Raw genomic sequence first — 27,448 nt, 5'->3', positions numbered from 1 at the left:
GCTGAAGGAATGAAGATGTGGATACCCAGAAGTGATCCTCTGATGTCCTCTTAACTGAGTCTACTGGTTAGCTCTGTCAGGCATAGCGCCTTTGCTTGAGAGGGCCTGAAGCAGTGTTCCCTCTCCCTGCAGTCAGCAGGTATTTTGGGGAGGGAGGAAGGACCAGGCAGGGGTGGAAGATGATCTCCATCAGTCCAGTCAGTGCTATTTCATCACCATGCAGCATTAGACAGAAGTTTTTATTCCCTGCATTTGAGCTTGTAACCAATAGGTAGGAGACTGAATTCTTTCACCAGTTATCTGAACACTGATTTACCAGTGTTTAAAATTAAGCATGTGGAAAGCCTCCTTAAATTAACAAGACTTTTAGTAGAGTGTAGGTATACTGTTAATCATCTGCTTAAGCAACCTTTAAGAGTACAGACCCAAAGAACACATTAAGGTTTGCCTAAAGATAAAGAATGATTTATGGAGGATTTGATTTGAAAAGCACATAGGGCCTTCTTAAAAAAAACCCAACTTTAAAGTATTTCATAGGGAAATAATCTTTGCTTATCACCTCTGGTCTTTACCTGATTTTGGATTATTTGCAAAGGTCTTCCCAGCTTATTTTATCTGTCTGAGTGGGTTTTTATAAAACCTTCTGGACCCCAGTATTTATATTTATATGTTTCAGTAATACTTTTCACATACAGCTGAAATGTAGGATCATTACTGTGTACAATTAATTTCTATGGCCAAATGTAAAACTCTGAAAAAAAGAAGTTGTAATGGATGTACTTGCAGGAACCCCCTTTCTCCCTTAGCGCTAATTGTGCAAATGGCACTGAGATAATACTGTAATTGTTTGTCTTTTCCGTGAAGTCAATATGAAGATTAAAGTACCATCTGGCTTTCTGAAAGCTGAAGTTAGAAAACCTCTAGTTTGAAATAAATAAGCAGTTGGATCCCTCTTGGGTGGACGTTTTAAATGTAAATTAATTTTGCTCATCTCTAGTCAAAATTCTAACCACAAATCAGCACTCAGAGCTTTTCCCTCTTCATAAGAGTTAGCATCCTAACAGAAATTTTTCAAAGTACCTTTTTCTGGAGGTCTCTGCTAAACTTGGGTCTGTTCTTGTATTTATGCTCCAATAGAGTTTAAAGACAGAACTGGAAAAGTAAATCTGGGTGGAAAATTTCACAATAAGGGGTGTTTTTTTTTTCTTTGTGAAATAGCCATTTTTTCAAAAACATCTTTTGAAAAGTTGCCAGCATTACTAAAACTATACTTTTTGCACATTTATATCAATTTTGCTATGACATTTTGACAAATCTTTTTACTTAGTGTTACATTTAGGACCCTAAATCATTTGCACAATCATTACAGAAAAAAAAAAACTGGTTTAAGTCACACTTCAGCTGTGAAATCCATTTTTTCATGAAATATTTAGAAAGTAATTTCAATAAAAATTGACTAATTTATATTAACAAGAAATTTCACAGAAAAATAAAATGAAGCTGTTTCAAGCTCTATGAAAGAAAAACAGTTTTGGGTTTTTTTTTGTAAATTAAACTATTTTTTCTTGGGGTTTTTTTTTGTAACCAGTCATCTAAAAATTGCAGTTAATAATAAGCATAGAGTGATTATTAGTGAAGAGTTCATCATAAAGAATTCTCCAGGGCTGCTAGTGATGAAAATACTGTGTCTAGTTTTGTTCCAGGCAACATTATCACTATCAGAACCAGAAACCCACTGTCGTTTGATTACTGTTGTATATAATTTATCCTATAAACAAACACACACAGAAACTCCCTGCCCTCTTTCCCTTTACTCTGCACCCACCCCCACCATGTCAAAGCTGCTAAAAAGGATCTCCAAGTCTTAGAGCAAAATATTTTCACTTTTTGATCTGGAGATATTTTGTCTGGGATCCCTGCATACAAAAGTAAGCAGAATTGCAGGCGATAGGATGGAAAAGTAACAGAGGGCTCAAGAACCAGGTCTTTGCCTAACCAGTGAACTGTTTCAACTGATTAATGTCTGTTGCAATAAGAGAAATGCTTGTACTTTTTCCCTATGGGCAGTCCTTTGTACCTCTGCTGCACATCTACTATGTGGATCAGAGAAATTCCCATTGCATCGAACCAAATCTCTTCCTGGGGCTAAGTGGAACATCATTGAAAGTTCAAAAGAAAGCTTAATGTGGGTGGTGGTATACTGCCTGGAGGAGTCGTGGGTATGAATTTAGTGAAATCACCACCTGTGTTGGTTCTATAAAGGCAAATAGTGTGTCTGGGCACTTAACAGCATAATAAATTCAGGTAACTGGCTTAGATGTAGAGATCAAATATCTTCCTACCTATGCTTCAAGCCAATGTACCTCACATGGACAAACATTTGTGTGGAAGAGGCTATTTATTAACTTACGGCTGTGGTGGGAGGATGTTAGGTGATGAACACCCATTAAGGCTGACTTTGTGAGAGACCCCGCCTGTAGTGGGTTAAGTTGTTCTAGATAATCTTTCTCCTGAAGCTTTTTTTGTCCATTTGCTTTCACTCAAAGAGTTCACTCATTTTGCCCATATCTCGAGCTTTCTATAGAGTCTTTCCCCCTACTCTCAAAGTGAATTTACAAACCACTGGTTTGGTGGCCCACTGAAAAGAAATTGGCCATGGTGCTCACATACCAGTCAAGATGCAGTCATTTCAGTTCCCTTCTGGGTGAACTCAAAGTGCCCCGTTGGACCAAGCAAACTTCAAATGGCTTGAGGACTCTCTGAGGAGCAAACCTCACTCTTCCTCTTGTGTTGTCTGACCACCAGTGCTGGCTTAAAAGCACTGAGCCTCACTGAGACAAAGTGGCCTGATAAAACCCACCATTGTTAAGCCTGATACCCCACTATTGCTGCCCCACTACTCCCAGTTATGTTTCATTCCTGCCTTTCTCAGCAGGGAGCTCCTCTATTTCTTCCACCAGTCCAGTCCTCACCCCACACCCACGCACAGACCTAGAAGACCCTGTCCCTCAGGAGGGAGTCAAAGTTACCCTCCAAGCCATCTCATAGCCAAATGTCAGTGCACTCCTCATGTGACAGTGCAGATGGCTTTGAGGCTTTTAAAAAAATAAGAAAAAGAGACATTTTGTAGCAGGATATTTTCAGTAAAGGCCTCCTGATTCTGTCAATGTATGCAAGCTTTATCTAGGGAGACCATGAGGCTGAATTTGGGATTTTGTTCTTTGAAGTTGTGAGCCCCTTTGTTGTCTTTGGGCCAGTTTTAAAATTAATATTTAGCAAAGCATGTAGTTATTGCTATGTGCTTCAGCCTTGGCTAGCTGAATTGTATTTAGCAATGTCTGTAAAATAAAATTCTCACAGCTCAAACTCATTGAGATATTCATGTTTATGCATGAATTTAGGAATGGCTACCAGTGAGGTTTAGTCTGAATAGTCACTGTTGAGCAGCAACTAGAAAACAGCCAAGATATGGGCACCAAACACTGATGTGTATAAATTCAAAGCCATTTCAGAAAATTATCTCTGTAACTATTGTCTCACCTCCACTGACAGTAAAAATGAGAATGGTAATGTTTGCCTACGGCAACTAGTGTTTTGAATATTAATTTATATTTGTAAAGCACTTCAGTGAGGTAAGTTACTCTTAATTCAGGACACCATTTGACCGTGAACATGCAAATACATGTAATCCTGTATTTTTACACCTCGCGAAAAGATGGAGTCAAGGAATCCTTTCTTTTTAAAATACATGAACTTGCTTTCATCAGCCAACTCTATAACACACAACTGTCAGTAGCAAGCTGTGTTGAGATTCCACTTGTCATTTCACTTTGATCTGGACAAGAATACGTTTTTAATATGTCTTGTGATTTCTTTCTAGATAAAACACTCCACCCAATGCATATCATAATTTCTCCCATAGTATTTTTCAATTAAATGTGTTTTCTGTCTGAAGAAAAATGTGCTCTTTTGTTCTTTTCTCCTTTGGCTCCCCAGTGCATAGTTTGGGACTGGGATTCCAACGGAAAGCATGACTTCATTGGAGAATTTAGCTCAACTTTCAAGGAAATGCGAGGAGCTATGGAAGGAAGACAGGTAAGTGGAACTACCCAAGCATTCTCAATATGTAAGCTTTGTAGAGCAGTGTTCCTCAGACAATCCTGTAACATCGCCTCATTGCCTCTCAGAAGTTAGTTGCTGTGTTGATCTCTCCCATAGGTTTTGCTGTTATCTGGACATGATAATCTGAAAATGCAAAAAGCAGCCTTTCCTGTACTTCCATGCCTGAAATACTTAGGGTCTTTTTCTAGTTCACATTCTACAGGCATTTCTTTCTGCTAAGATTTATTTCCTTTGAGCCCAAGCACATGGTTTCTGTGAGGTGCTGTGCTGTTATGGCAAAGCAGATGCCCAGTCTGGGTACTCAAAGCATTTCTCTACTGGCTTAAGGGCCTTATTGGGTGAGAGTCATTCTCTGTCTTTCTGCATTTCTCATGTGCTACGTTCATTGTTGCCAGCTCTAACTTGAACCCATCATGATGAAACTAATCCGTTTCCTAAATATCTCATGAATTACAGTCCTAAGGGAAAATGAAATTGTTAGCTTATTAATAATTTAACTTCTTTATGTCAGCCTGATCTTTTCAAATTGAAGTTGATGGCAATTATTGAATATGATAAATGATTTGGCATATCTAATTCCAGAAATTGTCATTTCCTATTATTACTTATTCCTGAAGGTGTTAGTTTTGATAAATTCTCTGAGGGGGACTTAAAAATATTGGCTTTCTAATCTGCTGATAATTTCTTTTCACTGCTTCATGGTAATCTCAAAACCAAACACAAAAGCCTAATGGGCTTTATTTGGGCTTTATATTAAGGTTCTGTTTGTAATGTGTTAATAAAAAGCTAACAAAGAGTCAAAAGGTGTTTAACAAATGGTAAGCAGTCAGGCTACTCCGTAGGTCGAGAAGTTTTTATAATTCTTCTAGATATTTGCTATCAATGTTCTTAGAACAACTGAGAGTTTAGCAAATGTTGCTTATGTGTGTAAAACACTGTTGATACATATCAGTCGTATATTAACCCATTATAAATAATTTCTGAACAGAACCTGAGTGTAAATGAAACCCTGTTTTGTTCTCTCAAGTCACAGGATCAAAACTTCAACCGAACTGAATTTGAGTGGAAATAAAACCTACCTAAAGATGTAAAGATTGCAGAGTGAATAACATTAACAAGGCTAGTGATGTGACAACACTCCAATTTTGTATACAAATACCGGTGTCGGGGAAAGGGACTGTGTGAGAGTGGTAAAGGGTGTGTATTTCCAATGTAAATGTCTTCAAAAGAGCATCACAGTCCTTCCCAAACAGACAACTTGTTGGCCGAGACAAGCGACTTGCAGTCTAGGGTGCCAGGAATGGCTGTGAAGGATAAACTACATGTTCTATTATGATGGAGAAACAGTGTGCTTTTTTTCATCCCCAGCTAGTGAAAAGCATGGTTACTCTTTCAGAGGCTTAAGAAGTTAGTATAGCCGTTTGTCAATTCTTGTTCCAGGTTGACACTGCAGTATCAGAGAGCGGTCCAGGAATGTTTTAATGTTGCACAATGCTTTAAGTGCCTGAAACTTTGTCTTGCTAAGGGCCTGCCATTTGCCATTCAGCAGGCTGCCTTTCACCTGTAACATTACAATCTGCTTTTCACTGCAAAAGTGCAGCTTTTCTCTTCCACATGCCTAAGGCATTGTGGCATTGTTTCTTCCTTGTTGCTCTCATTCTGTTGTTACTGTGCAGTTATTCTGTGGGCTTGCACCTGCAAAACCCAATGCTGTTGTTATAGCCAGTTCTCATGGGACACAGTTGCCACCAATGTGAGAATCAGTCCTTCTCCCCTCCTCTTTTCTAATCCTTGTTTTGTAGTCTGTTCTAGAGGAAAACAAGATTTAGTGGATAAGATAGTAGCTAATAGTCATTTAAGTGGCTAATAAATGTTGCCCCAGAAATGGGGCTCTTGCACCTGATGAAAACAGGCTTCAGTAAGCCCTAATAGCATCATAGGCAAGAACAAGCAGTACGGAATTTGAGCAGATCCTGGTGAAAATGATATAGTTATTATGGAAGAAGTATTGTGATCACATGTTGTACAGGAGAGGTTACTTGTGTGGGAGACTATGTCACTTGTCATTTGGCTGGAGCCAGAGAGCAATTTCCCTTTCTCTCTTTCTCTCTCCCAATGTCCTTCCCTCCCTCGTCCTCTCTCCTTTTTCTCTGTTTTTTCTTTTTTTTTTCTCTCTCTGTCCCTCCCTCATCATATTTCCTTTTTCTGTATTCTTTAGCAATAATTATTGCTGCTGAAGGTGATATATGCCATTAGCTGTGGACCCCATAAATACATCTTAGTGCATAGTTTGTCTCAACATCCTTTGTGCAACATTAAGTAATGTGATTAGCATTTGCCATTTTTTTTCTTCAGTGTTATTCTCCCCAAAGAGAAAGCATGTGCAATGGAGTGTTTACTTAGAATAAAGGGGGTTTAGTAAACCTTGAGGGAATGGCAGAGGAGGAGGAAGGCGTTTTGCCTTCAAGTAGATATGTTGCTAGGTATTTATAATAAGGAAGGCCACATCAGAGAAATGTAATTATATGTGGGTGAGGAGATGAGTAGGTTAGACATAGTCCTTCATTCCTGGAAGAGACTTTTTCATAGCCTCAGACGAGAAAATGTTCTGTTTTCCATGTAGTACTCCTTTCAGTCAGAGGAATAAAACTGCCAGCTACATCCTTCAGCCCATGGTGTTAAGCATTCTTTCACATAGCATCACAACAGTGAATGTCAAAGATGAGGACCAAAACCTGGAATTTCATCTCAGATGCTGTGGAAGCCAGTGTGAAGAGCAGAACTCAGGTCTAACATCCCTGTTTAAGTTGCTAAGGAGACACAGTGAAACTTTTTATTCTGATTGTATTTTCTTTTGTGCAGTAGACTTTATGGCCAGCTACAGTACATTGCTATAGCTCTGTCAAAAGATAATTAAAAAATAATCAAAACACCCTAGTGATTGTCAGCCAGGGTTTTTCACTCTCCCAGGCAACGGGAAAGAATAGGAGGAAACATTTTCACCATCCCTGGAAGTGTTCAAAAAACGGGTAGACATGGCACTCTGTGACATGGTTTAGTGTGCATGGTGGTGTTGGGTTGATGATTGGACTGATGATCTTAGAGATCCTTTCCAACCTTAATGATTCCTAGTTTTTACTTTCATTATAAATAATCCAGCCACCAAGCCAGGAAACATGAAATTGCTACTCTACCCTTAATTGGTTTAGTGGTGGACTTGGTAATGTTAGGTTAATGGTTGGACTGGATGATCTTAAAGGTCTTTTCCAACCTAAATGATTCTATGATTCTATGATTTATCATTGATGGGGAATCCAGGAACTCTCCCTAAGTACCTGTTGCAAATCTGTGCAGTTTTAAAGGAGGTTACACCAATGGCATGGGTCTCCCTCTCTGCCCAACAGCAACATCTGTATTAGTTGGTATCAGCTCCACAAGTTGTCGTAAAAACATTAAGCAATAAGGGTGGGAGTAACATAGCTGGTGAGCAGGAAGAACTGTGTGTCATCTGTGAACTGCTAGTACTTGTCACCATTTCATCAGCTCACCTCATATTTGGGAGGAGTTGGCAAGGATCTTGAAGTCGCCTTTTAATTGTACATAGTTTGTCCTCCAGAAAGCACAGAGTATTCTGACCCATTCTTCAACCTCCCCCTCTTGGCCACAAGGTAGAAGTATGTTGTAGACAATCTATCAACTGCTACAGAACCACCTGGGATGGTCAGAATGGGTATGTCGCCTACTTACTTAAAGGAGGTGGTGGTGCTTCTAAGACTTTCAATTCCATCCCTGGGCTGGGTACTGATTATCCCAAGTTTTGAGTGTCAGCTTCTGATCAGATGAGCTTGTATTTGGCTTGCTGGCTTGCCTCCACTGTGAGGTTTCTTGGGAATTTGTGTTTGAGACCAGGCATCATATAGATAAATGTGGTGAATCTAGCACTGGCAGCTTGCTAGTGGTTGAACCAGTAGTGTGTGAAGGAAGGAGAGAAGATTCCTTCTCTGAATGATTGATCACCTGTTTTGATCAGGAATGGTGTGAGTAGTTTATGAATTTCTTTCCTAAATGTGGCAGGTCCTGCGTGAGATTCACAGGTCTTGAAGTCTTGAATTATGACTCCTTCAGAGTGACAGTTGCTTCTCAATGACTGAAAGGACTGAATTCTGGGAAAATATGTTGGTCTTTGGTTGGTGGTACAGGTGAAATTAATTAATGCTGTTTAAGAAGACTTCCTGATTGTGAGCAACCTCAGGATAAAAGCTTGGTGTGTGTTTCTGTTCCATAATAACTACCTTGTTGTCACAGACAGTTATATTCTGCCACCTAGCCTACTAGGTGGTCATACTGACCACCAATAAAAAAAGGGTACAAAAACATCCTGTTGTTCAAATGCACAACTGAAGCAGGCATTTCTAAACCTTCTATTTAACATTTTCCACCATTCCAAAATTCATCGTTTACTCCTTCACCATAATCTTGACACAAGAAAACACAGTAAGAACAAATTCATCCCTATTTGTGAGGGTTTTTTTTTAGTGAAGTACTAATAAATACTTTGAGTTTATTGTGTGCATAGGATTTGTTCCAAATATATATGTATATATATATCCAAGTATAATGTATATTTTTAATATGTGCATACAGTGGCAGTTTTATAAGGTGTTCTAATATTAATCTATCAAACATTTGAAAACCAATTAGAAAAGCTTGTTAGAAATTTAAGGACTATTAAAGCTTTTCATAGTTGAAAGGAGAAATGTTCCACTAATTAGAAAAAAGTCACAATGTTTTTTATTTTAAATGAAGGCAATAAAACCAGAGGGATTTGGGGGGGAAAAAAGTCATAGAAACGTAAGCCACCTGGATCCCCATGCAGCACGGGAGTTACGTAAGGGAAAAATCTGTTCCTGTATTACATAAAAATGGACACGTGTGTATACACACATACAGAAAAGGGAAAGGGGAAGAAGAAACCCTACTGTACTTACCACCTCCACTGACATTCCCACAAGTTCGTGGTGTCTTTAGAGGGGCAAGGAGGGCTGCTGAGGTGCACAAGATTGGATTGAGTCCTGAAAGGATCTGAGCTGGGTTCTCCCATTTGTCCAGATATCTGACTGTGATCCTAACTCAGGTCCTTTGCATCAGCTAGCTTTTCAAGTAACTGAGCATGGATGAGACTTTTAAGCCTTTGGTAATGAGCCAAGGAGTTTATTCACACCAGTGGGCAATTCCATGTCTAGTTTTATTAGGAGACAGGCAGGTTTACCCAGGACTGTCTGCAACATCAATAGCTACTGCTGGCCCCAGAGGGGGCAACGGAGGCCTCAGAGGAGGATGCAGCCATGTCAGGTACCTGCCACATCCGTGTGATTAGGCAATCAGTGGTGCAACCTCAGGAGTGCAGATGAGGTTGGAGGCCTTGGCTGGGGAAACAAAAAACGCTTTGTTTTTCACTTCATTCCCCAGGTACATGTTTCCAGAGGAAACCTCTGATAGTGATTAAAAACAGCTCTTCTCCCATGGTGGATGTATTTCTGGGACAGAAGGAGAAAAAAAAAAAAAAACATTCTGTCCTCTTGCCTGAAGGGACAGCAGGAATAAACTAGCCTTTCAGGCAGGAGGAGTTGCAGTTTGCTTAAAAGTGACTCGCTTTTCTTGAGGCATCAGAAAGGGATAATGCAGGATATAATGCTGCCTGCTATCGATTGGGTTTTATCGCCCTGTCCATTAGACCGTGATGCCTTCTTTGTCATTTACAAACTATGCAATTTGTTGCAGCAGCTGTACATGAAGGAACAAGAGACAAACAAAAGAATTGCAGGGGAGGCAAGAGAACATGCTAATGATAACCCAAGCTTTGCCATAGTTCTCTAGCCCTTTCCTCACAGGAGTACCCGATGTCCTGGTGTGCAAGCACAGTGTCCCAGAGAAAGAAACTGCTCTGTATCTCTTGCCTCAGTGTACATGAAACTCTCCTGACACCTTCATTTCTTTCTCCGAATAGCTTGCGCTCTTGGTAGCCACATACTGTTCAAATTCCAGTTCTGCAATGGTTGCCTACACTTCTCTTTGCTGGTGTGTGGCATGGGTGGTTGCACTTGTTGCTCTTCTCTTCTAGACGTTTGGTAAGAGAAGGGGTAACAATGTTTGCGAAGGCATCATCCTTCACTGCAGAGAGTAACATCTCCCACTGAGGGATCTGCATCTCCTCATTACAGCAAAGAGAGGATTAGGATCTTACAAGTGTCAGCATTAGTTTGCTGACTTTCATTGAAGAATAACTGGATGGAATTTGTTTCACATTAAGAAATTCTGAACACGGTTTAAATTTCAGACTATGAAAGAAACACCAAAGCAGTATAGTCTGGGGGTTCATTACTGACATTTGCAACAGTACTTATATTAAATTAACAGGAGACAGATAAAACCAGGTTGCTTTCCGTTTCAGATTCACTGTGTGGTTTGACAGGGAAAGAGCTTGCATAGCCCAGAGCTGCCAGGCATTTGGAGGAAATGCTAAGTGAATTTCAGGATGGTGAATCCAAATTTCACAATGTTTACCATTGGTGTCAGCTTACAGACTCTTGCATTAGTTTCTTCTCAACTGAAAAGTCAATTTAAGAGACAAAAATGAATCAATAAAAAACCATGTCAGATACCAAATCAATACTGGAACACAGGAACAGACTGAAAATTGAGCTTGGCCTCACAGTGCAAGCAAAATATTTGAAATTTGTTTCTCATTATTACTTACCTGCTTAGAGCTGTATTCTGACCTCTGTTCCCTTTAGAAGAGCTGGAGATGTGACAAGGCCCGTATAGGAAATTTCCTTCAAATGATGCTTGTCACATCTTCAGCTCGAACTGTGGGAGTTGCCGTCTTGGTGGGTAAGTGAAGATTGGGAGTTTTATGTAAAACAATCTTATTGGTTTTTTAAGCCGATGAATTGGGGAAGGACTTCTTCCTCCTCTCCCTCTCCTATTCTGTTCCCTTCTTTATGCTATCACATCAACAGATTTAATAGATGCAAAATTGTTCTTCCTTCTGTTTTTCTACTTTCTAGGAATTTGCTAGTGTCGTTGTTTAGCCCCAGCCAGCAACTAAGCACCACACAGCTGCTCGCTCACTCCCCCTACCCTGATGGGATGGGGGAGAGAATCGGAGGAGTAAGAGTGAGAAACACTCCTGGGTTGAGATAAGAACAGTTTAATAATTGAAATAAAATAAAGTAAAATAATAATAATAACAATATAATAATAATAGTAATAATAATATACAAAGCAAGTGATGCACAATGCAATTGCTCACCACCTGCCAACCGATACCCAGACAGCTCCCGAGCAGCGATCGCTGCTCCCCGGCCAACCCCCCCCAGTTTATATACTGAGCATGACATCATATGGTATGGAATAGCCATTTGGTCAGTTTGGATCAACTGTTCTGGCTGTTCCCCCTCCCAGTTTCTTGTGTACCTGGCAGAGCATGGGAAGCTGAAAAGTCCTTGACTAGCATAAGCAGTACTCAGCAACAACTAAAAACATCAGCATGTTATCAGCATTCTTCTCCTACTAAATCCAAAACACAGCACTATGCCTGCTACTAGGAAGAAAATTAACTCTATCCCAGCCGAAACCAGGACAGCTAGTCTGTTCTTTCCTTTGCTTTATTTACATCAGCCAATGACATGTTAGTGACTTGCACATGGAATATTTTAATGAGCTTTGGATAGTTGCTGAGAATTGTTACCCATACGTCTCAAAATGCATTGCAAAGGTAGGTGAACATTCCTAGTTGCATTTTACAGTTAGCAGAGAGAAGCTGAGAGGCTGGCCACAGGCACAGATTTTTGTCCCCTGAGGTAGTGTTTTGTGCTACTTCGGTCCTTATATAGTGTAAACTTCCAGAAACCGATTACATGAACATAAGGTTTATCAGGCTTAAATAATCCTTTTCCCGAGGAGAGGAACTGTTTGCATAGTGTAAGTGTTCATATAGGTCAGGCCTTGTTTAAACATACACATTGAAAAGTGTTCGTGTTGGAGGATGGTAAAATTAAGGAAGTGAATGTTCAGGGGAAAGCAATGACGTCTCTCCAGTGTAGTTTGGTGTCAAAGGGAGGAACACAAATCCCAACTCCTATTATTCCTCTCTATTCGATATATTACAGTTTATAATATATAGACAGCACAATTTCTCTGTAGGAGTGCTTCCAGTAAGTTTGGAGACAACTGTATCCTAAACCATTTTGCCAGACAGCAACGTATCAAGATGCGAGTGGGCAGTGCTTTTGCCTTGCTGTCAGATTGCTTTCCCAAATATGAGCTTATTGCACTCTGGCGTTGTGTCACAGAGCGCTCTCTTTACTTGGAGAGAAGGGCTTTCTTAAGCCTAACTGCTGCTTTTGAGTAGAGAAAAAATGTTTATGGAGGATTTCCCCTGAACATGTGGGCCTGTGTCTGCCTGACTTCTCAGTTGGAAAATTCATTTCGCAAGACAAATAATTGAGCTGTAGGCTAACTGGGAGAGCAGGCAGATGTGCTTCCTGTAGTTGGAACATTTTTTGTCTTTTCCCATTCTTCACTCTGTCACCTGTCTCCAGTAACACAGGGATGAAAATACTCCTCCTCTCCTGTGCAAAAAAGGTCTCTTATTGCTCCAAAGCCATATGTTTTGCCTTCCCTTTTTTGACATTTGACAAAAGCTCTAAGTTTGAAATACTTCAGAGACATCCAAGTAATTGCTGTTTGGCAAAGGTTTGAAACTCAGTGAAATTGCTGGGGCTGTTCATAAGGTAAAAATTATTTTACGTGCTCAAACACCTTGCTCAGATCTTATATGAAGGTCTTCACTATAGACAAAGTATTGTAACACTTAAGACAGATATGTTTAATTTCAAAATGTCATAGTAGGGATTTTTAGATAATACACCATCCTGGTTCCCTTTGGAGATACATTCTTTATGTTACCCAACATAACATTAGCAGCTCACATGTTTTCTCCCAGCACTTGAAAACAATGCCCTGAAAGGATATAGTAGTGTTCTTAACCATATTTAATAACACATTACCTATACAAATCTGGATTTACAAATGCCAATAGATACTTGCATGTACAAATATATATATTAGTCCTGCAGTAAAAGGCATGAATAATATGTACTCATTAGAGGTCAGGGTCCGAAAGCTTGGCCTTACCAGTCTGCCTGAAACCAGAGAAGGGCAGAACATTTGAAGTGGAAATTAGTAAGACTCTGGGAGATGTTATGATGGGAACAAGACAATGTATTTCAGTAACAAGATAGGACTATTTTGCTGTAAAATTAACTATTTGTAAATAAAACTAATCAGAACATTTCCAAAAAAGGGTTTTAATATATTCTTAGGGATTATTTTCAAATATATCAGTAATTAGTTAACTGCATCTTTGTGCACTTTTAAGTGATTTTCTTAATTTTTTATTTTACTATCAGACTTAAAGGAGAAACTATTGCTCTCTTTCAAGAGAGAGAGAGAATCTCTGATCAGAATTTCTCTAATCATGAGTTTAATACAGAACACCAGTGTTACTGCATAGGCAGCTTTGTAGTTAATGCAATGCATCAGGTTGCTCCCTCCCGTATTTTCATTTGTATTAAGTTCCCTCTTTTTTTCTCCTCTTAAATGATCTCAGAAGATTCTCAATCTTGTTTATGTAACACCTGAGCCTACAAGACTAGAAGACGACAATACACGAATCTGGATATCGCTCTCAGTGCTGTGTCCACACGTATATGTTTGAAGACAGATGTTTGCCCTGGGCCTTTTTCTGTTAAGATCATTCTCTGTGTAGTTAATGGTTTTCATTTTTTCTTCTATGTGCACCCTTATTTGATAGGATTTAGTCAACTGTGGAAATCAGACAGTGCTATTTTTGTTAATTATACAATTTGTACATAAATTTTCCTTCAAGCAGTGACTGCCGTTTTTCACAGGTACAATGGGAATGCATTAACCCCAAGTACAAAGCAAAGAAGAAGAATTACAAGAACTCAGGCATTGTCATCCTTAACCAGTGCAAGGTAAATACGTGTTTTGTTCCTCGGCTGTTTCTTTACTAAGCTCTCAGCAATATATTTTAAATGGTGTTTGGAAATGTAGACAACAAAGTGGAACTGCCTGTAGAATAGCAATAGAAACTGATCCGCTACAAAAAGTAAAGACAAGGACTTGAATCCCAAAAGTAAGCTGACTGCCCCCAACTCTCCTTTTTCATTTCTCTTCTGCTATCCCTGCTGTTGTGCAGTGGAACAGGCCGTACTAAACTTTTGCACCTACAGGCTTGCCAACTGGCCTTTTGTGTGTTTCCCTTCTAATGCGTCCATCATTTCTACAATATTGCTCTTGTTCCTCCTAAACCAATAGCAAAATTTTCACTGAGTTCCCACTGAGAAGGAGCAGAGCTTGGTTCTGCTTTTGATGTGAATTTTCCTTTCTGTAATTTTAGAATTTTGATATTTTCTCTGCTTACATTTTTGTTTCTGTCTCAAACTATATTTAATGCTTGCTTTCTTTACCTTATTTTCAGTTGGTCTCTTTCCTCCTTCCAATTTACTTTTTTCAGGCAGTTCTCTGATCTTTTAGCAGTACACAGCTAATTTGAATGTCTTGGTTTCTTGTCTGCAGATCCACAAGATGCATTCTTTCTTAGATTATATCATGGGAGGCTGCCAGATACAGTTTACAGTAAGTGTCTTACTTCTCTAACTTGTTTTAAAGAAAGGGAATCCTCTTAGATACTGATTCATTACTTTCACAGAGAAATGATTCTTACATGCCACTCCTTGGTAAATTATTAAGGTCTTCTTGCAAAATGTATTAAGCCTGGAAAATAAAACTGTGCTAATGCAGTAAGAGTTTTCTTGCACATGCTGATTTACTTTTGTTTTGCAGCAATGACAACCACGTTGCAAAAAGTAGAGACAACTTCATACAGGGGTGAGAAGCTAAGCTGGTGTAGTCCCACCAATTCCATCTGAGCTGCACCCAGTCCCAAAAGATGGAGAACTGAATTAGCCCCTGTGACATTACTGACTGGCCTTTGCCTTTTGAGCCTCAGTTTGTTCACAAGAATTTCAGATAAATTCCCTTGCTGGGCCTGTGTCACAGGGAGGGTTTTCATCTCACCTACCTTTAGCTACTTAAATGTTAGATGTCCTGTTCATCAATCCTATGGGCCAATCTTCCTTTCCAGAGTGAGTTCTCCATTAAAGCAAGTTGTTTCCCCTCTAATGGTGCCATACAGAAAGTCACAGGCAGAGAGATAGTCCAGCCAGGGACCTCTCTCTGTCAGTCTGGCATAAATGCTAGGGTAAACGCTGATTTGTACCTCAGCTGTAACAGCCAGCAGTAATATGGCACTACAGGGGACAAGGTTGTAACTTAGGGCGAATTCAGAAGCTATTCAGTTCAAGGAACAGGGGATAAAATGATTTGTGGAGCTCTCCATAAACTGAAATACAATATTTTGCATTTCCAAATAATCATTTTTAGACACATTTAATGCTGTGTGATTTTGATATTCCCCCCCCCCCTTTTTTTTTTTGGTATTTCAAATCTGGGAAATGAAGTAAAGTAAAATAAAATAAAATAACGTATCTGTATTTCCCACAGCACAGTAATACAGATTGTGATTCAGTTCCAGTCTGGTTTATGTGACTTCTAATTTCATGGCACTTAGAAGGATAAAATCTAATACTCCAGGGTAATATTCTTCTTCTGGAGATCTTTTTTTTTTCCTGTAGCACCCTACCCTGTTTCTGCTCCCAGGTATCAGGTATCAAACATTGGATGCTACTGAAATGTTCCATTTCACTTTTCCCAGACAAGCTTTCATTTTCCAAAATGGTTTGTCAAAAAAAGAAAGCTTTTTTGTCCCAACAGAAAGTTCCAGCAACAGCAGCAGCTCTAGACAGGAATGGATTGTCTTCTTGTGTATGAATCAAATTTCTGAGCTGTAAAACATGCACTTTGCCAGTACACCTCACAAACTCCTTGGATAACACCTAGAACTGAGGACCCTATTTCTGGTTTTGAAGGCAATACCTACTGTAGTGGACAAAGATCTTTGTAGTTGTCTTCTCTCAAGCAAAGCATGCTGTGTAATTACCTCTCCACCTTACCCGACTTCTTCTTCTGTTATCCCCACATGGCTGCAATGCCCATTTCTCCTCCAAACCTGAAACTCGCCAATCCCTGGAAACCCCTTTAATTTCTCTTTCCTGGCATTTCCTCCCTAAAAATATGACTGACTGGAAGAACTCAATTAACAAATGTGTTCAAGGTCATCAGCAGAAAGACAGCAATGTCTTCAAGTAATATTTAAAAGCCTTTTCTAACCAGGGCAGGTGCTTAAGCACATGCAAAGACTGGTTAATATTCATTTCCCACAAGTCTAGCACAAGCACAGGAGCATTGTAACCATTAGAAAGTGTCTAGGGATATACATATTATTATGTTACAGCTGTGCTTTTCAAACTCTTCTGGATTCCTCCTAAATGTTTTCCAATGGAAGAGCAAGTCCTTACACAGCACACTGAAGGGTCGTGGCAGTTTGCTTCCCTTTTATTTACTTCTCACAGATCTTCTATTTAGTGAACCATAGGTTGAAAACTGCTGTGTTAAAATGGATTTCTCAATGTATCTGACTAATAGTATTGCTTCTATTACATTTTACTATTTTAATATTTTATTTTGCTGAAATGAAACAAAGCCATTGGTAATAGGAAACTTAGGTAAACTCATCTGCAAGGACGGGCAGTGAGGACATAAAGGAAATGAAAGATCCATTATACTGTGAACCACAGAGATCCAGAGTTACTGCTGACCTCAATGGTAAATCCACCAGCTAATAAATTGTGTAAACTCATCACGATCAGTTTTCAACCTACATGGACTCAGGGGAAGCTGTTGTGGATGTCTCTGTGCCTATAGCTCTGTTCATGCCTAACCTAGTGGTTCTACTTAGAGATCATCACAGGCTGACTGTCTGCATATTTTACTTCCTCTTACCTCAGTTGCACCAGTCCCCAGTGCTGATAGCACAGACCGGTTGTGAGATGTGTTGTTGTTTCCAGAAACGTATCAGAGATTCTCCAGTGGGCACTGAAGCAAAAGGGTGCAGCCTACTGGAGAGACAGTCAATGCTCCCTTGTTTTCTGCACACGTCATATAATCTCCTTTTCACTTAGTCCTAATCTGGTTAATTCAGACCACTGGAATAGAGAAGGCCTATTCCTTCTACCATCCCAGATTTCCATTTCTTTTAACTGGAATGGATCTGGAATTGTTTGAAATTCTCCTGGCACATGTATTGTTGTTGTTGTTGTTGTTTTCTTAATGACATTTCTACTGAGTTCATGCTGTGTACAGGCAGTACGATACAACTGTGATTTGAAAGGGCACTTGCTGAGGGAGGGAAACTGGGATGCTAAGCATGCATTTGACAACAAAAAGCTGTAGTATGATGTACCTGTTAAGTCAAGGCACTAGTGAAGGTTTTGGTAACATCATGCTGTGTGTTCTTGGGATACTTTGTGTATCTATTGTAGGAACATAGTTTGTAGTAAGAAAGAACGTCTCTGAAAAATGAAAGTAAACTTTTCCTTCACTTTAAAACCATTTATTAAGAAGCTTTCATCTATAGAGATCAATGGTGCTGATTCCAGTTTGCTACTTTTATGCACTGCTTATTGCAAAACGCTGTATCTCTTATCAGACAGTGTTCCCTCCTGCAGAAGAAATGTTCAGAAGTTGGCAGTGCAAATGGGTCTGTAGTCAGAAGACATTTTCATCACTTTAGGAAATACAGCAGAAAGGATGTGTAACATGCACAAAAGGAACTGTAATAGAAAGATATATTGGACAGATTCTCTCTTAGAGAGGTCACGGTATTGGACAGGCTGATTCATTGCTGACAGATCTAGCAGGAGGTCCAAGCTATGTAGGATGTTTTCAGTGCAATGAAAATCGCCCTTTTACAAGGCTGAGGAAAAAAAGTAATGAGTGTAGTTATTGCTGTGTTGTGTTCTTATTTAGCTGTGGGAAGATGACTGGTACATTTGAACTGATACATTTAAAGATACACCGATAAAAATCAAATGTATGCACTGCAGGAAAGATTCCTACTTGCTGCCCACAAGATTAGGTCAGTTGTGATATTAGCCTAGCTTCTGTGATATGTTGGTTTTACAAATCCTTATCCTACTTATTTGCACAAGATCTTGGTACTGTGGGGTAATGTTAAAAGAGCAGAGCTCTGCGTTGTTATTTTGGAATCATGGCAAGTAAGAGCGAACATCTTTCTTAAAAGACCTTCCCTTGGGAATCAGACAGAGATTTGGACCGAAGTCAAGTACAGGGCATCCAAGTACAAATATTCATACAGGCTTCATCACAGGATATTAGGATATTTTCTGCTTCTCAGCAGATCTCTACTACAAGGACCATTTCCAAAAAGGAAGCTTGTTTTGGGGAGGGTTTTTTCTTTCCCAAACGCTAGCCACAGACTTCTCTCCAAGCTCATGAAACCCACTGCTTATTCCTACGCTGTGCTCTTGTTTTCAGTTAAAAAGCATTTAGCTGTGACTAACAGACACAAAGGAAGATTTGTCCAGTTCTGTCTGGTGTGTTGCTCCAGCCTCATTAATGTCTGTTTTGGGGTTACCAGTGAAAACACCCACTTTTAACAATTTTACAGGAATGCCCTCTGTTTCCCTATCATACAGTGAAATTTTTGCACTTTCTATAATCAGAAGAATTAAAGTTAAATTAATATCAGAGAAAATATACATCTTTTTAAGAAAATACGCACTAAGATGGCTAAGATTTTTTAAAAATAAGTGTCCCAAAACTAAGCTAATCCATAGAATTATCTATGGATTTACGTTAGGTTTCACAAATCACTAGTGTTTCTTTCTTCCTCAGTTACATGCATGCATGCGAGTGAGAACATGAGAGATATCCCATTAATTTATTCAAGTTAAATCAAGCTATCATTTTCGGAAAAAGATCTATGTGGAAAACAGACTCATTGCTTCAGTGCATGAACAGTGAGTAGGGAAGCGGAGGTGAAAGATTACTTTATTTGCAAGCCAAATCAAGCTCATATCTCCTGAATGAAATGCGGTGTGGTGCAGAGGGTTCATAGTTGATCAGGGCAAGGAAGGGATTTCCAAGCTAACTAGAGCCCAGTGAAAGATATTTTTCTTCAGCCAAGAGTCAGAGGTAGAAAATCAGAAAAGGTGGGGAAAGGCCATGTTGGGTTGACCCAGTATGATTTTTTCCTTTTAGTTTTTAGCAACAAAAAAGAAGTTTCAGGAGGACTGTGTCTTTATTTAAGGGAGAATGAAAACATCATGTTTCATTTTCCTTTTATAGCTGTGTAAAATAGTCTTCCCTGTACCAAGCAGAGGCTCCAGCTGGGGGAGCTGCACATTCGCAGAGGCAAGCTGGGACTTCAGAGTTCTTTTTGCAGCCTTCAGCAAGGCCCTTACCTGTCAACTGCACTGTAAAACTGAAAATTGAATTCTGTGCATTTGCATCTATTGAAGATCCAGGTATAAGGAGTATTTTGGAGGAAGAGGTCATTGGACAAAATCATGAGGGAGTGTATAAATGGCTCTGTTCCCTCTATGAGACCTATTGGGTTTCTTGTTGCTCCTTTTAGGAATTCCTAGAAAGCAACATAAAAAATTCAGAAGAGGGCTTTCTGGTCCATGACAGTCATATCATAGGAAGAAATGAGGTTCAACAAGGCCAAGTGCAGGGTCCTGCACCTGGGTTGGGGCAACCCCCGATATCAATACAGGCTGGGGGATGAAGGGATTGAGAGCAGCCCTGCGGAGAAGGACTTGGGGGTACTGGTGGATGAAAAGCTGGACAGGAGCCAACAATGTGCGCTTGCAGCCCAGAAGGCCAACCGTATCCTGGGCTGCATCAAAAGCAGCGTGGCCAGCAGGTCGAGGGAGGTGATTCTGCCCCTCTGCTCTGCTCTGGTGAGCCTGCACCTGGAGTACTGTGTCCAGTTCTAGGGTCCTCAGCCCAGTAAAGACATGGACCTGTTGGAGGGGGTCCAGAAGAGGGCCATAAAAATGATGAGATGGATGGAACACCTCTCCTATGAGGAAAGTCTGAAAGAGCTGGGGTTGTAGAGCCTGGAGAAGAGAAGGCTCTGGGGAGACCTTATTGCAGCCTTTCAGTACTTAAAGAGGGCTTATAAAAAAGATGGGGACGGACTTTTTAGTAGGGTCTGTTGTGATAGGACAAGGGGTAGTGGTTTTAAACTAAAAGAGGTTAGATCTAGACTAGATGGAAGGAAGAAATTTTTTACAATGGGGGTGGTGAAGCACTGGAAGATGTTGCGCAGAGAGGTGGTAGATGCCCCATCCCTGGGAACATTCAAGGTCAGTTTGGATGGGGCTCTGAGCAACCTGATCTAGTTGAAGATGTCCCTGCTCATTGCTGGGGGGGTAGGACTAGATGACTTTTAAAGGTCCCTCCAACCCAAACCATTCTATGATTCTATGATTCAAAGATGCATGCCAGAGTATACCTTCAGTGAGAAGTATAAAGAGCATTTTAAAAGGGAGAAATGAATTTTAAGAGGATTCATTAATATTTGCTTTTGTGTAGAATGCTGCCCACAATCTTCTCTAAGCCTTTTCAACACACAAATCTGCAGAATTCAAGCTTTATTTTTACCCTGCAGCTTACCTTTAAGCTTCCTATCAGCTATGAAATTGGGAGGGTCAGTTATTTAATGCTTAGATGTTTTGAAGATAAAAAATACCAGGCAGGCAGTGTATACTACTATTACTGCAGACACAGTAAGGTTTAAAATAGCTAAGAAATGTCCCTAACTGGAGTTTTCATTTATAGTTTTAGTAGGACTTTTAACTCTCTTGGGACATTTTTGCTGCACAGCTTTTATGTCCTGAACATCACCTGAGCTGGAATAATTTAATTAAGTATGAGAACCTAGAGACAGTTAATTTGATTCATCTGTATTAGAACATAATTTTCTGCATAGAATAATAATGCAGTTCACTTTTTTCCTAGTTACGCCCTTTTAGTTTTATTATCTCTTATTTTATGCTGTCATTTACTTTTAGACATATTTATCAATACTGTTCTAATTCAAATTTGATGAAGTACACTGTAAAATGACCTTTGCTTTAAGGCTGCAATCTCTGCAGAATACTGTTTCTGGTAAAGATACGAGTTTAGTGTGAGTATACTTATGCCCAGAAGAGGTCCACAACACATTGACTTTTCTTCTTTTCCAGGTAGCTATAGATTTCACTGCATCAAATGGTGATCCTAGGAACAGCTGCTCACTGCACTACATCCACCCCTATCAACCCAATGAGTACTTGAAAGCCTTGGTAGCTGTTGGGGAGATTTGCCAAGACTATGACAGGTAAATAACCACATTTGATAACAGAGTTGTCTTTAGAAAGTGTTTTCACAGTGTGAAATCAATGACTGCCTGCTGCCAGCTGCAGTAGCTCCATGTTTAGTCACTTAAGAGAAATGACTGCACGTCAGAAAGATTAGTGTACCTTAACACGCTTTTGAGAGTGACAGCGGGTTTAGATTAGCTTCATGGTAATGAAAGGCCTGGTTCTTGGCTGTTTGGCAGATATGTGTGTTAAGTTTCAGGTTTGTATTCACATGCCAAAATTGCATGTTTGAGTGGATTTTTCATTTGTGTTAAACTTGAAGTCTGTTTTGCAGATGCTGATAACATCCTTTCTGATATGCTTGGGAGTCTGGTTCTGTCCAATCCTACAGAAAAGTGTTCCTGAGATTTTGTGTTTGAGACTGAATTTGTAGTTGCCTAAATTGCTTAGTGGCCGTGTCTATTCTTAGAAGTAAATGTGTGGTCTTTTTCAGTCTTCTCCTGGCCTGTTGAATATTACAGCCTCTTCTAAAATGAATATTAAAAGATAGTTGTACTGTGTGCATACAGCATGCCTTTAAATAAATAAACAAATGCAAGTAATTGGGCCAAATATGCTTTGATTACATTATGTACTTCTATTGCTTTCAAATAGGCTGACTGCATCTATCAAATTAATTGCCCATTATTAATCTAATTACCAAGTGCATTTCCTTTAAATGTTCTTTCTTTGTTGGTGAGGCATAGTATCTTACACAATGATTCTTCCTAATCTTTGCACATGTAATAGACATCCACCCACCACTTTGCCAAATGTAAATACCAGATCTCAAAAAACCAATGGTATTTCCAGTCAAATTTGAATTATACTTTCTGTATAAATTATGGAGTGACTTAATACTGTGGTTTGCATGTTACATGTTGCATATACCAATTAGCCTGCTCAGAGGCACTTCCATTTGCATGGTAATTAAATGTCTTCTCAAAGAATAATGAGGAAAATACTGCCCTGATTCAATTTCTGTAAGAATTTGATGGTCAAACTTAGTCAATGAGTCTGAGGAAATTAATATTTTATTGTAAATGAGCTGATAATTCCTCAGTGATTATGCAGTAATTTAATAATTACCAGCAATAATTCAGTGGGTAAATATCCTTCAAAATAGGGAAAAGAATGAAAAGGGCTGGTTTATGCACAGAGATTTTTTTATTTTATCACTTAAGGTGTATTTTTTAAGAAAATGAAGTAGTTAAGTGGCACAGGCCCTCCTGTATGGAGATATTAGTCCCAAATCAGGATTCTCCTCTCAATATAGCATATTCCAATCAGTACAAAAAATAATGGCCAGCCATTTTTTAAATGAAATCATCAGCATCATTCAGTTCTATTGTACTGCAGAAAATGTCTATTGATGCTAATCAGCACAGCTAAGGTTGTATGAACTATGGGCTAGGGCTGAACAAAAGCCAGAATTTCTTTTCCCAGGGAAACATCACCTTTCTGGCATGTGTTTGACCTATGCATGCTCTCAAGTTGTGACACTATAAATACATTCCCATGGGCAAGTTGATTCAACACGGTCAATACTTTCTCATCAAAATGCCAAGCAAGGACCTTTTCTTTATACTTGCATGTTTTGAATCCAGCAAACTGGAAATGAAAACTTACAATTTCTCTAAAGAAGAAAAGAAATTACAAGGAGCAAACTTTTGCACAAAATAATCTACAGGTTCTATATAGGAGTTCTTTTTGTGTTTAGTTGCAGCCTTGAGACATATGAGCATATATGACCTATAAAGTAAATCTTCTGTAAATACAGTTTTAAAAAAAGAGTTTCAAATTCAGTTAAAAATCTGAAATGTGGCACAGATCCATAACTGCTCAAGTGAGCCCAGTTGTGCTTCAAATACTGGAGCAGGATTTCTGTTTCCAGGTTCAGATCAGCCAGAAGTGAAAAGAGAGGGACTCGCTGAACCTAAGGGCTGTTTAGAGCCAGAGTGTCATCATTTGCACAGGGGCATGTCTTTAGTAAGATTAAAATATAAGCCCACAAAGATGGCAGTGCTCTTACCTAAAGTTTTATCGTGTGTACCCATCAGTTATCTCTAATAGGCAGAACTGGCTGATTTCAGTCCAAACCAAGGCAAGTGGAGTGGTTTTCTTTGGGTCTCAGGATTAATGTATTTATATCAAATGAAAGAATAGTTGGAATAACGTAAAATCTGTTATTTGCAATGCTTTTTGCATTCCAATATCACAGCGGTTGAATGCTAAGTACTTTTGTTACACTTATATACCAAAAGACTCCTTTTTTATATTTGTTAAAAAAAAAAAAAACCAACCTATGGCTATTACTTAAAATACTTCTGTAATTAGAAACATTCAAATTTATTTGTAATTTGTGAGGAATTGGATTGGCAAGCAATATACAGACAGACTACACTCAAAATCCAAAATTTTCTTTTATATACTCTAGTTCTGTTGATCAAGCCAAATCTTCTCATAATCTACGTTTCTATACATATCAGCCTAACATAATGTATCCCTAAGTAATTAATGCTCCAAATTAAGTGCTGCCTCACATCCCTTGATACAGTGGAATAATCCCTGCTCATCCAAAAGCCCATTTATCTGTATGGTTCAGAGATCCCTGAAACAGTTAAATGAATAGTGCTGTTCTGCGTAGTTAAGCGTGAAAGAATAAGATTCATTCTTTCATCAGCAATATTCAGAGAATGAGAAATAGACTTTGATTATTATCCTGATTGTAGAAATGCTGCAGTCCTGTAGGAATAGGCCAATCTGATAATAGTATGGGAAATGGAAGAGCTGTTCACCTGCACAAAAGACTTAATACTTTATCTATATGGTGGAATTGTTTCAGGCTATAACAACATTTGTCATAAGAGAGAAGATAAAGTTTGTATGTGATATAATCAATGGCTAAGCAACAGCAGCAATGGATCATAAAGGAAGGAGAAACACTCAAGTCTAAAATGTCATTTGAAATACTGGAAAGGAGAAACCATATTAAAAACTTATTATTGAAAATATTTGGTAAAATAAGCAGACAGCTCCATGGAGAAGAATTAATTTTAAGATAAATGACTCATGAATGTTTAAAGATGACCTCATGAAGCAGTAAGTGAGAAATATATATTTCCATTTAAATATTTTCACAAGCTTTCTTTTATATAAAGAGTTATATCACTGGTATAATTTTACCTTGAAATTGAGAAGTCTACTCCACCTTTTTGTATCATAGAGAAACAGATGAAAATTATAAAAAATCATTGGGCACTGAAGTGTTTCATATTAAAAGGACCTGCTTCTGTATCATTCCATATTTATTCTTTACCTCAGTAATTTCAGTGTTGAGTTCTCTGCATCAGAAGTCAAATCAAGTGGTTTCTGATGACCAGCAATATCAGCCTAACCAGGATCCTGAAAAAATCAGTTGATCACTATCAAATGCACGTATATTCCCTCCACATGCTTTGAACAATGAGTTAGCAAGTGTATTTAAGGCAGATGAGGTTATACCTAGCTCTTGTGCACTATGGCTGGCTTAGGACTTCTAACCTTCACCAACTCTGAACAATGGTTTTGGTCGCCCTTTTGTTTTGGAGCCTGGTGGAGGCTCCTTCAAGGGAATGCTGTTTTCAGAGGATAGATGGCAGATGTTGTTGCTGGTTGAATACCCAGATATGAGGAAAGACAAACTCATTCATCAGTTGAAATATCAGACCTGTGAACCAGAATCTTACAGAATCCATGAAACTCTGTAAGTTAGATAGTAATAATTTTGAATGTGTCCTGTTCTCCATGGCAACTGTTCCCCAAATACTTTTAATTTATATCACAAAACTGCCCCCTGCTCAGCATGGAACAACACTGCTTTGTAAGCCAGAGAAGCCTATGGCTAAACTGAGACATTAGGGAACGTTTCCTTTCCCCTGTGTCCCAGCAAAAGGTCTGGACATGTCCTGACTGCAAGTCAGGACCTGACCTACCTCTTCTCCCCTCCCCTTCACACATCCTGACTTCCATCAAAAGGAAACTGAGGCATGTGGACAGGGAGGAGCTCCCGTGCTTTGCAGGAGGTTGTACTGTCTGAATAACAGCAGGGAGACCGTGCCTGCGAGCCACACAGCGCAACACAGCTGCCTTGTGTAGCCAAGAACTAGCACCCAAGTAGTACTGGGATGTGCCCTCAGCACATATACATGCACACTGGCAAGTCTGTTTCCATTATTACAATATGGAAACATCTGCAAAAACTAGTATCTATAGATAAAACAAGTACTTTTCCCAAGATAGGTGCAGGTGTGCTGTGAATCTCTCAAGTAAGCACCCAGAGCTATATACCTAGACACACACACATATATGTATGTGTATACACACTAGAGTTCTACCTGTGTGTGTATAAATATATAGTTATGCATATAATATATAGGTGTTATATATACTTACATACATATGATATGTATGGTTAACACTTAACCGTGCAGTAAAAAAAAATTATTTATCTTTTATGCTGTTTTATAGCTTCCCTCTCTGCAGAGCAAAGCCATAAGTCACAATAACAACAGTGCACACAGTTTATTAAAATGGCTGGTCCTTTGATCTTAATGATTTGTTTTACCAGTGCTGGAATACAACCAACTAGCCATGAGTGTAGCTCATCTTTCATTCTGCAGTGATTGCTGTCTCTGGCAAAGGAAAAAAGGCTGGAATGGGACTGTAAATAGCTTGTTTGTGAGGATAAATACTGTTACATGCATACAATGCTGAAGGCCAACATAGTTCCTAAATGATCTTACAGGTTTTAATGATGATATTGTGAGTGAAGCCCATGGCAGGACTTGCAAATCTGCTCTTCAGTTTGAAATCTGATTTCTGCAGTTAGTAGCTTTCCTTTCTCTTCTGCTTATTAAGAATCTCATTATATTACATTAAATATTTATCTTTGCATTAAAACCTCTGTTCTGATTCAGCAGGACACTAGAGCTTGTTATCTAATCCCATTGAATTCAGTCTGACTCAAGCAAACACTGAAGTATTATGGAAAATGTAGGTGGCACTAAGATGGAGTTAAGAGTTTCACTGAACTTCATTGTTAATTGGTTGCCCCACACCCAGATGTTCAGTGCCTCCCATATACCTGGATGATCTTTATGATTAATTTTTACACATAGTTTTACATTTGTGCACGTATTCAGAGTTCTTCACTGAATTAATAAAAAGTGCTCACAAACGTGTGTGAGAATCAGCTTTTGTGTGGTCAGATCAATACTCATACCTTGAAAAGACAAAGGTTAGATGTATTTTATCAAATACTTTTAAGCATTTGTTGCATTGGATATTTGTGGAACTTCCCATTCTTGATGGGCCATCCCTGTTCTGATCTATGCACTCAACTCATAATTCCATGTGTTTGACCACATAGTTTTGTAAAATGATGTCATAAAATTGGTCTTCATTTTATTTATATTCAAAATCTTTTTCAAAAATTAGTTCTTAATTATTTTAAAACTCTGTGTCTGTTTATTCACTCTTAAAGATACTGCAGATTTTTTTTTATTTCCAAGAGCCCTTGAAACAAACACATGGAAGATAAATTCTGCCTGTTTCCTGACACTAATGTCCTTTTTCATTTAAGCAAATAGCCTCCTTAACTCTAAATACTCAAGTAGCTCCTTAAAACTGACATTCACACTGAGATCATATGTTAACAAATAAACTGCTTGTGTAAAACACACTTGTCTGGCAACCTCCCCAAAGGCCACTAATGAGCAAAGAGTACATTATTCCTGCAAAGTGCAGAAATTATTTATGTGCAGAGCTCTGTATAGTACTTGAGTGAAAATTTAAAAACTGGGCCA

At 39.0% G+C, this 27,448-nt stretch overlaps 1 protein-coding gene across 1 annotated transcript in view; it reads left to right on the top strand.

Annotated features, from left to right (window-relative positions):
- Positions 1-27,448, top strand: part of CPNE4 (copine 4) — a 194,375-nt gene that overhangs the window by 133,348 nt on the left and 33,579 nt on the right. The window contains exons 7-10 of the mRNA XM_075728118.1: positions 3,997-4,095; positions 14,097-14,183; positions 14,788-14,847; positions 21,447-21,580. Of these exons, the coding sequence (XP_075584233.1) occupies positions 3,997-4,095; positions 14,097-14,183; positions 14,788-14,847; positions 21,447-21,580 (380 nt within the window). The remainder of the gene's footprint in view (positions 1-3,996; positions 4,096-14,096; positions 14,184-14,787; positions 14,848-21,446; positions 21,581-27,448) is intronic.

The sequence above is a fragment of the Pelecanus crispus genome, chromosome 2, assembly GCF_030463565.1.
Source record: "Pelecanus crispus isolate bPelCri1 chromosome 2, bPelCri1.pri, whole genome shotgun sequence".
Classification (NCBI taxonomy): Eukaryota; Metazoa; Chordata; class Aves; order Pelecaniformes; family Pelecanidae; genus Pelecanus; species Pelecanus crispus.
This window is presented reverse-complemented; position numbering and strand designations above follow the sequence as displayed.